The sequence below is a fragment of the Martes martes genome, assembly GCF_963455335.1.
Source record: "Martes martes genome assembly, chromosome: 15".
NCBI lineage: Eukaryota > Metazoa > Chordata > Mammalia > Carnivora > Mustelidae > Martes > Martes martes.
Window position 1 is genome coordinate 67,739,701 of NC_137903.1, and position 14,802 is coordinate 67,754,502.

General features: G+C 39.1%; 1 protein-coding gene across 2 annotated transcripts in view; it reads left to right on the forward strand.

Moving 5' to 3' along the window:
* The window catches only part of NME7 (NME/NM23 family member 7), a 257,971-nt gene that overhangs the window by 109,579 nt on the left and 133,590 nt on the right, over nucleotides 1–14,802 (forward strand). For both annotated transcript variants that reach the window (XM_080823828.1, XM_080823829.1), the window contains exons 8-10: nucleotides 769–833; nucleotides 3,649–3,717; nucleotides 9,601–9,702. In XM_080823828.1, the coding sequence (XP_080679954.1) occupies nucleotides 769–833; nucleotides 3,649–3,717; nucleotides 9,601–9,702 (236 nt within the window). The remainder of the gene's footprint in view (nucleotides 1–768; nucleotides 834–3,648; nucleotides 3,718–9,600; nucleotides 9,703–14,802) is intronic.

A 14,802-nucleotide genomic window follows, 5' to 3' on the forward strand; every position in this document is an offset into this window, starting at 1 on the left:
CTTTTCCTTTTCAGCTGTTTTTTTTTTTTTTTAAGATTTTATTTATTTATTTGAGAGAGAGAGAGTGAGAGAGAGCATGAGAGGAGAGAAGGTCAGAGGGAGAAACAGGCTCCCCACGGAGCTGGGAGCCCGAAGGGGGACTCGATTCAGGGACTCCAGAATCATGACCTGAGCTAAAGGCAGTCACTTAACCAACTGAGCCACCGAGGCACCTGGTTTTTTTGTTTTTTTTTAAACTTCTTTTCTGCCTTACTGTCCTGTGAACACGCTCAAATCTTCTCAGACCTTTGCCTTCTGTCCTTGTATGCCGGTGTCCCCATATGCTCCCACCTATTTACAGGCTCTCAGTACCAAGTCATGCTCTCATTTCCCCTTACAGCTTCTGCTATCCCTTCAGTTTCATTTGATTTTTCTCCTTTGGACTCATCCTTGGAACTCCCATATCCAGTACTTTGGCATTTCATTTTTTTGGTAATTTGCATGTTCTCTACATCATTTGACTTCAGGAGCTCTAAGGGAAAATAGTATCTTAAAGGTTTTTTTGTATAATCTTCAGGATCATTGTTGATATTCCTGAAGCACTTACTAAGTGAAACAAATGATTACTGATGATGCTTGATGGTAGGGATTTAGTTTCCCTTGATGAAATACGTGATTTCTCCTATAGAGTGTAAGCAAATAACTTTGAGGGAGAAAATTTGCAATTCTAAGAAACGAAAATGCCTTGGCAATTTTGTATTTTTGCATCCATTTGTTCTGTATTTTCAGGACTGCTGGGAAAGATCCTCATGGCTATCCGGGATGCAGGCTTTGAAATCTCAGCTATGCAGATGGTAGGTAGTTTGCAGTAACTCATAATATCATAAGTCTATCATAAGATAGACTTCTTTTTTTAATATTTTGTATTGAATTATCTCTATGTACTTGTGAACTCAGCACGTTAAAAATAAAAAGGTATAGTTACTGACCTTGATAACCTTATAATTAAAAATGTTTTTGAAATTATTTTACCCATATAATCTTTCATTGAGGAAACTAAAGTTCAAATGGTACGCCTAATTTAAGGTTATAAAACAGGTTTATACAGTTCTGGTGACTTTGGTTGCAATATAAATATGGATAGGAACAATGTATTTAGTTCCTACAAACAAAAAATAGAATTGCATTGAGTAGTTAATACGGAGCTCTCTGTTGTTTGGTGACTAAGAGGAGAATGGAGAGAGAGAATCAGTTGAGATTTTTCCCTTAACTAGCGCCTTTTGCTGGTTTCTGGAGTTTCTCCTCAGAACCTTCTTTGGAGTTAGCACATTTCAGACTCTGACAGTCACAACCCTTGACCTCCAAAGCCCACCGTTCAGAACTGCCTAGTGGATATGTTTATAGGAAACCCTTCACCGAGGAAACAATGCCCACTTCTGCCGAGCTCATACCTTTGTGTTGTACTTACCGGTGCACTTGACAAAAAACTGGGTACAAGTTGTTACAGGAATCAAATAAACAATTTGGATTTTACAATGTGTGAAGACCAGCAAGTTTATGCTATTTTGATAATGAAATACTGACTTTGGAGCTGAGATTTTTCTTACCAATGTAATTTATACATTCTTTTCCTGAAAAGGAGCTGCTTTTGATTTCTGCTAAGTTTTAGATCATCCAGAATCAGGGGTCAGGGCAGTAACTGGGATTCTGACAGTTTTGTGTCCCTAATTTGTCGGGATGCCTGCAAACCAAAAAAAGGCCAGAAATATCAACTAGTTTGCAGAGTCATCAGGCAGATTTTGGAGACTAATGAGAAAGTTGGTACTTTAAGAATCTTGCCTAGGATTAGAAAGAATTGTTAGCTAAAATGTTCTGAAAGTATTAGCCTCGGGATGTATTCATAGGATTGTAGGACCTAAGCCTGCTTTAAAAATGTGTGTTTTGTAGAAATTTTAGATTTAAACATTGATCTAACTCTAGGCCTGTGACCTAGCATAGTTGGCTAGAGTACATGCTTGGTGAAAACAAGAATAATAATTAAGAAAAGGATTGATTGAACCTATGAGGAAGGCATGATAGTTTAGTGGCAATCACAGTCATTCAGTTTTGGAGTCAAGAAGCTCTATTTCTGAATTGCGGGTTAGCTGCCCTCTACACTTATGAGTCTCCTGGCTAGTGAGAACGTTATTAGTTACCTCAATGGATTATTTTAGGAGTTAAATGAAATAACCTTAGGCAATGCCTTCTAGAATTTTCAGGGCAAATTGTAAGTACATAATAAGTTATATATTCTATTGTTTTGTTATATAAAATATACAGCAGGTTGTGGGACTGTAGGATAAAACACTGAAATCAAACAAAATTCACTGCCTGTAATAGTTATGTTGCCTATGAAATAAATCCTCCTAGTTTGAATTATTTCCCAGGTAGGCAAAAATTTCTCAGTGATCTTCATTTCTGGTGACAATAAAGAAACAAAGTAGGGGACAAAATATTTTTTTTCAGAGGCTATTTTTTTCAGAAATTTGAGGTCTTAGTTCTTGAGACCCTAGAACTTAATGTAATTTTATTTATTATTTATTTATTAAAAGATTTTATTTATTTATTTGACAGACATCACAAGTAAGCAGAGAGGCAGGCAGAGAGAGAGGGGGAAGCAGGCTCCCCACTGAGCATGGAGCCCGATGCAGGGCTCGATCCCAGGACCCTGAGATCATGACCTGAGCCGAAGGCAGAGGCTTAACCCACTGAGCCACCCAGGCGCCCCAATGCAATTTTATTTTTAACCAATTTGAATCCAGCCTGGATAAGAGTCTTTATAGGTTTATCTTAAAAGTATACTCTTGCTCTTCTGTTTGAATTTAGGTTTCCAAACAATTTGTATAAATGCTTTACTGTGAACCAGGCTAGGGATTTTTCTGAACGCTTGGGAGGAAAAGGGTATTATTTTTGGCTGTTCCAAAAGCTGAAGTACTTTTCATTAGTAATATTTCTTGGGCCACTAATCTATCAGTAAACAACACGACATTGCATCTAAATTTTTCATGTGTGAAGAATGAAGTTTTATTCAAAGAGGGATATAATGTAGTGGCTAAGAGCATGACCGGGGGGTCAGATTGATTGAGACAGAACACAGATCTGACAGTTACATAGCCTTGTGTGCTACATAACTTAGATCATGGGGTTGTTGTGCGGAGTAAATGAGATGAGGCATGTACAGGTCCTAGAACAGTGCTTGATGTGTTAAGTACTCAGTAAATGTTATTCATTATTTTTACTAACGAGCTGATCTTTAACAGCACTTTTTCTTTTTTCTTTCTTTCTTTTTTTTTTTTTTTTAAGAGTTTATCTATTTATTTGATAGAGATCACAAGTAGGCAGAGAGGCAGGGAGGGGGGCGGGGAAGCAGGCGCCCCGTCCGAGCAGAGAGCCTGATGCGGGGCTCGATCCCAGGACCCTGGGACCATGACCCCAGCCGAAGGCAGATGCTTAACCCACTGAGCCACCCAGGCACCCCTAACAACACTTTTTTGAGTACTTAATTTGTGCAAGGTTTATATTTAAAGTAAAGAAAATATATCCAAGGGATCATAAATGCTGAGTGCTGAGTGTGGTTCATTTATGTTCTTTGGCGGTTGGCTTGATAAGTTTTGTTTTGTTTTAATCCAGTTCAGCATGGATCGAGTTAACGTTGAAGAGTTTTATGAAGTTTATAAAGGAGTGGTGTCTGAGTATAATGTAAGTATCAAAGTAAATGTCAAGCACTGGTACCAAACAGTTTGTGCATCTTAAATCTGGGGCATCTCAGTATAATTTATAATCATGAAAGTAGTCACCAGTCTGCCAGTTGCCGTCTGATCGTACCCAGTGACTGAAGCATTCTTATCTCTTATCTCTGAGAGCCGCTGGATCAGTTTTTAAAATCTTATTGTTTCATTTGTGAAACAAAAACATACCACAGTGCAAAAAAAAAATTGCTGGGATATTGACACATTCGGGCGGTCTCTGTGGAGTTTATCATATTCGCAGGGTGGAAGACTCTCCAAAATGCCTTAGAAACTTAAAAGCAAGTAATTACAGTGTAACAGCATGGCAGCATTTAACGTCTACTTGAATGATATAAATGCAGGTAGAATCATCTGAAAATGTGACTGAGTCTGAAGAAATAAGATTTAGAAGGAATTGGTTGGAAGGCAATGAAATATGTTCTTAAAAACAAATGACTATATTCCAATAAGCCAAATATTGTTCCTTAAAATAAAACATAGTAGATACTTGATCAAAATTAGTTTCCTTCCCCCTCTTTATAAAAGTATCTTAGATACTTTGTGCTGTGGACTGTCTCCTCATCTACATTTGTGACAGATTTGATTTCTTTTTTTTTTTTTTCATAAAGTTTATCGTTCTTGACAGTGAGACTAGATTCTCCTTCCCACGTCTCTATGACTTTCCCTTTCAGCCTTCTTTAGAAAAGACAAATGCACTGGTCTGAGAACTGGCCCGAGCCTTTGTCTTATTTAGTCCTACAAAGTCAAGACTGTGACATCTTCTTCATGTTCGGCATACTCGTGATTTCCAGCCTTATTTAGAGGAACCAGGGTGGTTTCCTTCTGTTATAGCTTCCCGAACCTTCATCTTACGAGCTGCTTCATTTTAGAGTTATGCCTTTTCTTAAATTGGGAGAATTTTAAAATGTGTTATCTCTTAATTCAATCAGTGACAGATGTTCTCCATTTCTTAAATCTCTATATATTTTCCTTCTTTTATTTGTTCAATTTTACCTTAAAAAATATGGTTGAAAACTGCTACCATCCTCCGTTCAGGTTATGTTATAGCTCTGCTGCATGTAAGGTAAACCATGGAGACGTATCTTTTGATCGTCCACTTATATTTTCATGCCATATCACGTGGTATTGAATTTGGTAACAGATAGTTGAGGGCACTAGTGTTGTGCACACATCTGAGGTGGGCCATATTTCCCTTTGAAAAATAACTTTAAAAAAAAAACCCTCATCTCTGACTAAATGTCTCCTATATTGTGCTTTAAAGTACTATACATGTAATTTATTTTTATGTAATATTCATTTAGTCTTAGGGGTTTTTTTCCTTTTGATTTGGGGGATTCTAGAGTAAAAACAAAAACATCACTGGGTAGATGTGTCGTTTTCCCTAAGAAATCAGGGATTTGAATGACCGTAGCAATATCACACTGTAACATTAGGCTGTGCCAGAATGAATGGTGCTGATGTGCTTTCTTCTGTCTGACACTCGCAGTAAGACAGTCTCTGGAACCACTGTTTAAATCTCTTGATATTAATAACAGAGTATATGGGCTGTTTGGGGAAAAAAAGCAACATTATTTCAGTGTTAGCCTTGTCAGCCATATTTAGGAATGCTTATCAGTTTTTATTCAGCTTGAAGTGGTTTATTCAGTGTAAAACAAATATTCCAAATCATGATTGGTTCAGAGTATCCTGCTAATGGGAGAATGGACTATATACGTGAACTAGAACATTACCTAGGTACCTTTATGAGATGTTCTGTGTTTATATGATATAAAACTCTATTGAAACTAAGGAAAGTTTCTTTGAGAATTTTCTCCAGAGGGAAATAAGAATGTTTTTATCCCAGTAGTATTTTGTTAAAGTAACTAATAGTCTTATTAATATTCTTATTCTAATGCTTTTAAAAGTGCTTTTCGCACTTATAATTCAGTTTTGTTCAGAGGAAGTTGCGTGAGGCTCTGTATGCATACACTGCAGATACATGCAGTTGAAGTCTCTGTCAGTGGTTCATGGGAGACACCAAAAGTCAGGTAGCAGGTACTGAGTCTCACTTGCTGTTGTGACCGTTGTATTTCCCAGAAGGCCTCTTACTTCTCAGGACAGTTGATATTCAGGACTGGAGTTTAAGCTCAAGGAAGAGGTAAGTATTTAAACGCCGCATACGGTCTACTTCAAGAAGACCCTGTGAAATCATCTGAGGAGGCAGCATAGTCTAAAGGGACAAAAACATGTGATTTGATTCTTACTCTGACATTTTTTTAAAAATTAATTTATTTATTTGATAGAGAGAGAGATCACAAGTAGGCAGAGAGGCAGGCAGAGAGAGAGGAGGTAGCAGGCTCCCTGCTGAGCAGAGAGCCCCGATGCGGGGCTCTATCCCAGGACCCTGAGACTAGGACCTGAGCTGAAGGCAGAGGCTTAATCCACTGAGCCACCCAGGTGACCTTTGATGGAGTCCTTTTGCTGACATGTTTTTTTCTGTCCATTTTGTACATTTGCATAGCCCTTTATGTCTGTATTTTTAATGGTATTTTTGATTAACCCTGAAAGACAAGCAGAGAGGCAAAAGAAAGAAAGGCAGGCAGAATTCACCCTCTCTTTTTGGATGGCAGGTTCCGGCTGCCTTCTGCCCCTACTGAGAACTCAGCTCTTGACATTTCTGTGTGGGCAGTACTTCAGTGTCATGAGACAGGAAATCAGACTCAACATAATTATCCATAAGAAATCAATTACATATGACCTTTGCAAAATAGCAAAGTGACTTCAGGGGGAAACCTTTAGGAATTCTAATGAGTAGGGTTCTGTGTGCTGTATTAGTCGTGACGCTCTTTCCTTCCTCTTTTAACTTCTGGCATTTCTATTAGGTGTGATGACTGAGTTCCAATGAATATTTAAATATTGTTCTGTAATAAATTACCTTTATTTTACTTGGTCATTGTGTATCATAGACTCTCCAAAGTCATTGGAGTGGCTCGCATGTCCCTGCGGGGTCTGAGCCCCTCTCTTGCGGCTTTCCTGTGGTCTCACTTCGGCTCCCGAGACCCCCTCCTGTGCCGATCTTCATACACACAACTGCACTTCCGCCTCAGGGTCTCGGTGTTTATTTTCACTTCTTCCTGAAGTACTTTTTCCCCATGTATGGAAGAAAAGAACATTTGTTGAGTGTCCCAGACACTGTGAGAGCCGTTTTTCTTTGATAGTGTTTTTCATCATACCACTTTGCATATAGCTAGGAACCTTCAAAGAGTTTACTTCTTCCATGTCCCCCTCCGTATGTGCCATGGTTGTCACATGTTTTCATTTCTATTTATATTATAAACCCTCTAATGCGTTTCTAATATTTTTGCTTTAAATAATCAATTGTCTTTCACACCAACTAAAAAAATGTATTTTATATTTACCCACATGGTTACCATTGTTTTGTATAGATCCTTATTTTTGTCTGATACTTTTTTTCCTTCTGTCTGAAGAACTTCCTTTAACATTTTGATGCTGGTAGTGAATTCTCTCACATTTTATCTGTCTGAAAAAGTTATTTTTCCTTCATTTGTGAAAAATATCTTTCAGGGAGCCTGGGCAGCTCAGTTGGTTAAGTGTCCAGCTCTGTTCCAGCTCCGGTCGTGATCCCAGGGTTGTGACGGTGAGCCTGCTTCGGGCTCTGCTCTGGGCGTGGAACCTGCTTAAGTTTCTCTCCCTCACCCTCTCGCTCTTCCGCTCCCTGCCCTTTTCCCTCTCTCTCTCAAAAACCAAGCAAACAAACAAAAACCTTTCTACCTGGGTATAGAATTATAGATTGACAAATTTTTGTTGTTATAATTTACATCTTTCTTCTCCTGTTTGATGTTTTCTTTTTCTGCGGAGGGTTATTTTAAGGGATTTTTGTTATTAGGGTTTTTTGATTTTAGCGAGATTAATTATTGGCTCACCATACTGTGCGTTTATTCTTCTTGGACTCTGTTGGATCCGTTGGCTTATGAGTTTTATCAAATTCTTGGAATCCTTATCTGTTCCTCACCCCTTTTTTCTTTTTCTGGGACTCCCAATTATGAATATATCAGACAGCTTGTCATTGGAAAAACAATTACCATGGGACATTTTTATTTAATCTTCTTTCTCTCTGTGCTTGCTTTTGAGTAATTGGTATTTCATGTCTTCAATTTCATTGTCCTTCTGCGGTATTTTGTTTTGCTCATCCCACCCAGTGTATTTAATTCGGATGTAGTTTTCATCACTAGAAGTTCCATAATGGTGCCCCATTATTTATTTTTATTTTTAAAAGATTTTATTTATCTTTGAGTCTTTTTAGTATTATTGATTTTCTCTGCATCATGTCCATGTTTTCTCCCTCTAACTTGCATATATAGCCCGTTTTAACATTGTGTAGCCAGTATCACTTCTGCCATTGCTACATCTGTATCAATTTATTGAGTTTTCTTCTAGTGAGGGTTCATATTTTCTTATTTCTTTGCATGCCTAGTAATTTTTATTGGATTCTGGATAATGTGAAATTTATGATGTTATGTGGTATGCATGTCATGTTGCTTTGAAGACTCTTTGCCATCGTTTTGGCCCTCAGTGAAGTTATTAGGATCAGTTTGACCTTTTGAAGGCTTGCTCTGAGGCTTTGCAGGAAGGGTACAGAGCACTCGGTACAGAAGGCCATCTCTTACGGTGCGGTGCCCTGCTGGAGACTCTACCTGGTGTATTGTGGGCATCAGGCATGTATCGCCTCAGGGCTTCCGGCTCCAGCTAGTGGAAATGCAGAGTCTTCTCAGTCTCGTGCTCTCTCTGTGAATGGTTTCACTTAACTGATTCTGGCAGTTCTCTTCTTGGCTTTGAGTAGTTTCTTCCGCACGTATGCAGACTCCTAGCCAAAGACTCAGGTGAACTTCTCTGCTTACTTTCCCCGGGTTCTCTCACATCCTCTTGTAATCTGTATTGCGCATTAGAATGTAGCTAGAGCGACAGGTCTCCCCGAACTCCCGTCTTTGTTTCTTCTGCTCAGTGAGGGTGTTGGGCTCTGTTGTGTTTCCTGTCTGTGTCCCGTTGTCTGGAAAATTCCTCCAGGAAGTAAGATGGGGCAGTCGTATGGCTTCCTTCGTTTGGTTCTCTTCCATCAGGAATCATAATGCTGCGCTGCTGTTTGGGACCTCTTGTTTCATACATACTGTCTCATTTCTGGGTGTGCAGTGTGAGACAGTCTGGTCCCTGTTTTCTTCATTTCTGAAAATGATTATGATTTTAAAAGTGTCTTTGGAAGAAACACTTTGAAATTCATATCTTTAGAAATGTTCATTTGATAGGACTCTGTGTAAGAGGAGAGGCCTTTAAAAGGAACATGTATTATGGGGCGCCTGGGTGGCTCAGTGGGTTAAAGCCTCTGCCTTTGGCTCGGGTCATGATCTTAGTGTCCTGGGATCGAGCCCCGCATCAGGCTCTCTGCTCAACAGGGAGCCTGCTTCCTCCTCTGTCTCTGCCTGCCTCTCTGCCTACTTGTGTTCTCTGTCTGTCAAATAAATAAATAAAATCTTACAAAATAAATAAATAAATAAAAGGAACATGTATTAGATGCTCATTTCACGAGTGAAAGTGTCAAGTGCTAAAGCAGTGCATTAATGTGATGCAGTGGTAGGAGCTGGACGAGGGAACGTTTCTAAGACACATTTTTGCAGGCGAAATGGACAGGATTGGGGAGCCGCTTGGCATGTGGGGACAGGAGGATTCAAAGATAACTAAGATTTTAAGATTTGGAATTGTGATGCAATTAAAAGAGGATGAATAGAAGATTATTAATTTTTACTAATTTTTAAGTATTCTTTTATATTGTTCATCGTAGGAAATGGTGACAGAAATGTATTCTGGCCCTTGTGTAGCAATGGAGATTCAACAGAATAATCCTACAAAGACATTTCGAGAATTCTGTGGACCTGCTGATCCTGTAAGTTAGTGTTTAAAATACTAATCAAGCTTGTTTTATTCACTAGCTGAGTATCTTAACAGGTTTTGTTTTTGTTTTTGTTTTTAAATTTTTTTATAAACATATAATGTATTATTAGCCCCAGGAGTACAGGTCTGTGAATCACCAGGTTTACATACTTCACAGCACTCACAATAGCACGTACCCTCCCCAATGTCCATAACCCCACCTCCCTCTCCCTCAACAGGTTTGATAGTTTTAGTTTGTTCTTTAAAAGAACTGATATAAAAATGACTAAATCAGATGAATTTTTATTCAGAATAGCATTTTGAAAAATTTCTTATATAATATTCTAAGAAAAAGTAAATTTTTTATTAGCCTAGTAACACTATAGGATGGGCAGAAAGCTTTATTGTGGCATTTTCTTTTATTGTTTCTTCTTGCTATATTGTCTAGATAAATAAATTTATCAAGCCCTCTGGTAGAAATTATCTAAGATACTAATTATCCTTGGACATTGGGGGACTCTAAGTAAAGCTCTCAGTGTACAGAATATTGACACGATGGCCTCATACCGTAAATGCGAGCCATGGCACTCACATGAAACCTGATATTCTCCAGTACGCTTTCCATTTTGCTTCGGGTTTTCTTCGTCTAGACATTGGGTAGAAAAAGGGGTGAGGAGGAAGGGGATGGACCTAAAAGCAAAAGTAGCATGAGAATACGTGTGAACCATCTCCCTGCACATGTTAAACGCCGAGTAGTAGTATGGGAAGCATTGCTGATTTTAAACACTAATTTTTTTAAAAGATTTTATTGATTGATTGATTGATTGATTGATTGGAGAGAGAGCTCATGAGCCAGGGGAGGGGCAGAAGGGGAGAGAGAGGGACAAGCGTACTGCATGCTGAGTGTGGAGCTGACCTGGGGCTCGATCTCATGACCCTGAGATCATGACCTGAGCTGAAACCAAGAGTCCGATGCTTAATGTGCCGAGCCACCGAGCTGTCTCTAATTTAAATTCATTCTCTTTTCTTTATTTTACTATCTCTTGTAAATAGTTTGTTGGATATGAGCGTCCAGTTTACTTAGTCCGGCAGCGTTTGTGGAGTTCCGTAGATGGTGGGTAGTAAGTAACAACACCTTTTAAGAAATCGGCTTGTGTGAGTGCTTGCTGCTGGAGTAAGCTCTGTAGGGGAGAGCAGTACACCTGTTCTCGGAGGTTGAAGAGCATGCGCGTAACAATCTTCTAGAACATTTGCAGAGAAACAAACAATAAGGACTAAAATATTATTAGTTCAAGTAAAATGTAAATGTTGAAGGATTGTTTAGTAAAAGGAGCGAATGATGTGACCTGGAGAAAACTGAGAAAACTTACTCGGAGGAAGAGAGTTGTGCATAGGGATTTTAAAGACGAGTGAGGGCAGGAAGAGAATGGGGAGGACTCTGAAGCATGTGCAAAGGCAACAGTGAAGGAATTTACAAACTTACTGTGGTGTTCAGCAAGGATATTTGCTTGGCTCAGTAGGAAGTGCATACCTGAAAGCACAAGGCAATCAGTTTTTTTAGAGGAAATAAGGCGGCAGATGCTGGTAGAGATGAGTGTGGGATGGATGGCCTTAAAGGCTAACACTGTGGGTTCTGTGTGAGCGGAATTCCAGGTGTTAGGAAATAGCAGTTCCTCGTATTTAGCTTGATTGTGAGCATATGGAGTCATTCTCTTGATGCAACAAGAGCAAACTAAATTGGAAGAGATTAAAGGGAGGGGCTCTAGAAGCAGTTACGAGCAGACCTGATGACACCATTGTTATTTTTAATTATTATTTTGTTATGTTAGTCACCATACAGTACATCATTCATGTTTGATGTAGTGTTCCGTGAGCCACTATTTGCATAGAACACCCAGTGCTCTAATGCAATCCGTGCCCTCCTTCATACCCATCACTGGGCTAACCCATCCCCCCACATCCCTCCCCTCTGAAACCCTCAGATTGTTTGTCCCAGAGTTCAGAGTCTCTCATGGTCCGTCTCCCACTCTGATCCCCCCCATTTATTTTTCCCTTCCATCTCCTAGTGTCTTCCATGCCTTTCCTTATATAGTTCCACAAATAAGTGAAGTCATATGATAATTGACTTTCTCTGTTTGACTTATTTCACTCAGCATAATCTTCTCCAGTCCCATCCATGTTGGTGCAAATGTTGGGTATTCATCCTTTCTGATGGCTGAGAATATTCCATTGTATATATGGACCACATCTTCTTTATCCATTCTTCCGTTGAAGAGCATCTCAGCTCCTTCGCCAGTTTGGCTATTGTGGACTTGACTGCTATGAACATTGGGGTGCACGTGGCCCTTCTATTCACTATATCTGTATCTTTTTTTTTTTAAGATTTTATTTATTTATTTGACAGAGATCATAAGTAGGCAGAGAGGCAGGCAGAGAGAGAATGAAGCAGGCTCCCTGCTGAGCAGAGAGCCCGATGCGGGGCTGGATCATAACCTGAGCCGAAGGCAGAGGCTTTAACCCACTGAGCCACCTAGGCGCCCACTAGCCCACTATATCTGTATCTTTGAGGTAAATAATCACTAGTGCAATTGCTGCGTCATAGGGTAGCTCTATTTTTAACTTTTTGAGGAATCTCCACGCTGTTTTCCAGAGCGGCTGTACCAACTTGCATTCCCACCAACAGTGTAAGAGGGTTCCCCTTTCTCCACACGTCACCAATATTTGTTGTTTCCTGCCTTGTAAATTTTTGCCATTCTAACTGATACAAGGTGTATCTCAATGTGGTTTTTTCGATTTGAATTTCCCTGATGGCTAATGATATTGAACATTTTTTTCATGTGTCTTTTAGCCATTTGTATGCCTTCTTTGGAGAAATGTCTGCTTGTATCTTCTGCCCATTTCTTGACTGGATTATTTGGTTTTTGGGTGTCAAGTTTGAGAAGTTCTTTATCGATCTTGAATACCAGCCCTTTATCCATAGTGCTGATGACACCATTAGAAAAAGAGTTGGCAGAACCTACTTTCTATCTTTCCAGGGAGAAGGAACAGTAGAAATAAGTATTAAATGTGGTTGTGAAAGTGATTATTAAAATGTGATCTGACATAGAGGACCTTAAGAGAAAATGGTGATTGTTGAGTGTTTATTGATTATTAGTTGTAAGAAATTAGAAAGGGATACTTTTTGGTTACATGAATAAACAGATCTTGATGTTTGCTATTTTTATATCTGATTTCTGTTGGCCAGGACAGGGTTTTGTTTATTGGTTTTTTAAGATAATTAAAATTGTGAGTGAACAGCTGATTAAACAAACAGGCAAATTAAAGAGATAAAAACTAGAACAAAAATAGAATGAGTATGTTCATTCTTTCATTCATTCCATAACTATTTACTGAATCTGTGCTAGTATTTGTGCATATGAAGATAGAAGTCTCAAAGAACTTACGGTGTGTGAGTGAGTAGTATGTATAAGTGGCTAATTTTCACGTTCCATGGCAATTGCAGTGTTAGATGCTTGCACTGGGTATGATGGGAGCCCAGAACATTAGCACTTAGCTAAGCCTGGGAGGGGCAAAATAGCATCAGGGGAGACCTCTTGAAGAACATGACTTCTGAGGGGAATTGCAAGGAATGACTAGAACTTAGCTAAGTGAAGAAGGAAATGATATGATGGAACTTAGGGAAGAATAAAGCAGATTTCCTTTTAGGCTACAGCAAGATCTTCATCGTTACTGTAGTTGAAGTATTCAGCAGTGAATGCTAGAGAATGAAGATCATCAGGAAGGAGTTTGGCAGAGAAGGCAGAGTTCCAACAATAGAGGTTTGCTGATTACCTCTCTCTCTGACGTCTATTCAGTGAACATTTACAGAGCGAATAGTAGATACAGGGCTTGATCCAATGGCTGGGCCTTAAGAAAGAAGACTAGAACAAGGCATCTTTCCTTAAAGAGCTCATCATCTCATGAGAGTTTAGTTTGGAAACTCTTCCAAGATCCTAAGTCTTCCCTCATTAAGCATACTTGGAATTACTGTACTTTTTTTTTTTTCATTTTAGTTGTCCATGAGCCCCTTATAGCATTACAAAAAGTTGTACTAATAGGAATATTAAAATTTGGTATGAATTTAACATATAAAATGTTAATAGTGTTTGTCTTTGCATGGTCGAAATATGATAATGTTAAATTCCACTTTCCTGTATTTTACCAGTTTTCCTTAAAGTACTTCTATTACTTTTACAATAAGAATAATGCCTTTTAGGGATGCCTAGGTGGCTCAGTCAGTTAAGCGTCTGCCTTTGGCTCAGGTCATGATCCCAGGGTCCTGGGATCAAGTCCCACATCAGGCTCCCTGATCGGCGGGGAGCCTGCTTCTTCCTCGGCCTGCACTCCCCCTGCTGGTGCACTCTCTGACAAGTAAATAAAATCTAAAAAAATAAAAAATAAAAAATATAATACCTTTTATTTTTTCATAAAACTTGGAAGTGAATGAACTTTTTCTTTAAAAAGATTTTATTTATTTATTTCACAGAGAGATCACAAGCAGGCAAAGAGGCAGGCAGAGAGAGAGATGGGGAAGCAGGCTTCCTGCTGAGCAGAGAGCCCAATACAGGGCTCGATCCCAGGACCCTGGGATCATGATTTGAGCTTAAGGCGGTGGCTTAACCCATTGAGCCACCCAGGCGCCCATGAATGAAGTTTTAATTGCGGACTTGGTCCTGATTTGGGATGGATTCTCCTCTTGAGTCTCAGAGTCTTGAATTCTATACTAAGTGCAGGTGCAGGATGTTAACCAGGATCATGGGCCTTTGATGGATATATATATCCCCCTATATATATCCATATACATGGATATATATATATGTCTATATATATACATGTATATGTGTGTGTCTGTGTGTATCCCCATATATATCCATATATATATATATATATGTCAGAAGAAATATCATTAGTAGTTATAGTCAAACTATACATTGGGGACACTAAAATCATTCTTACAGTTTGTTCTCAGACTTTGGTTTATTTAATTCTTTATCCACTCCCTTTCTTTGTCCCTTTTCTTCCACCCCACCAGCAAAGTTGTAAGCATTGAATGCTTACTGCATGTCGTCACTGT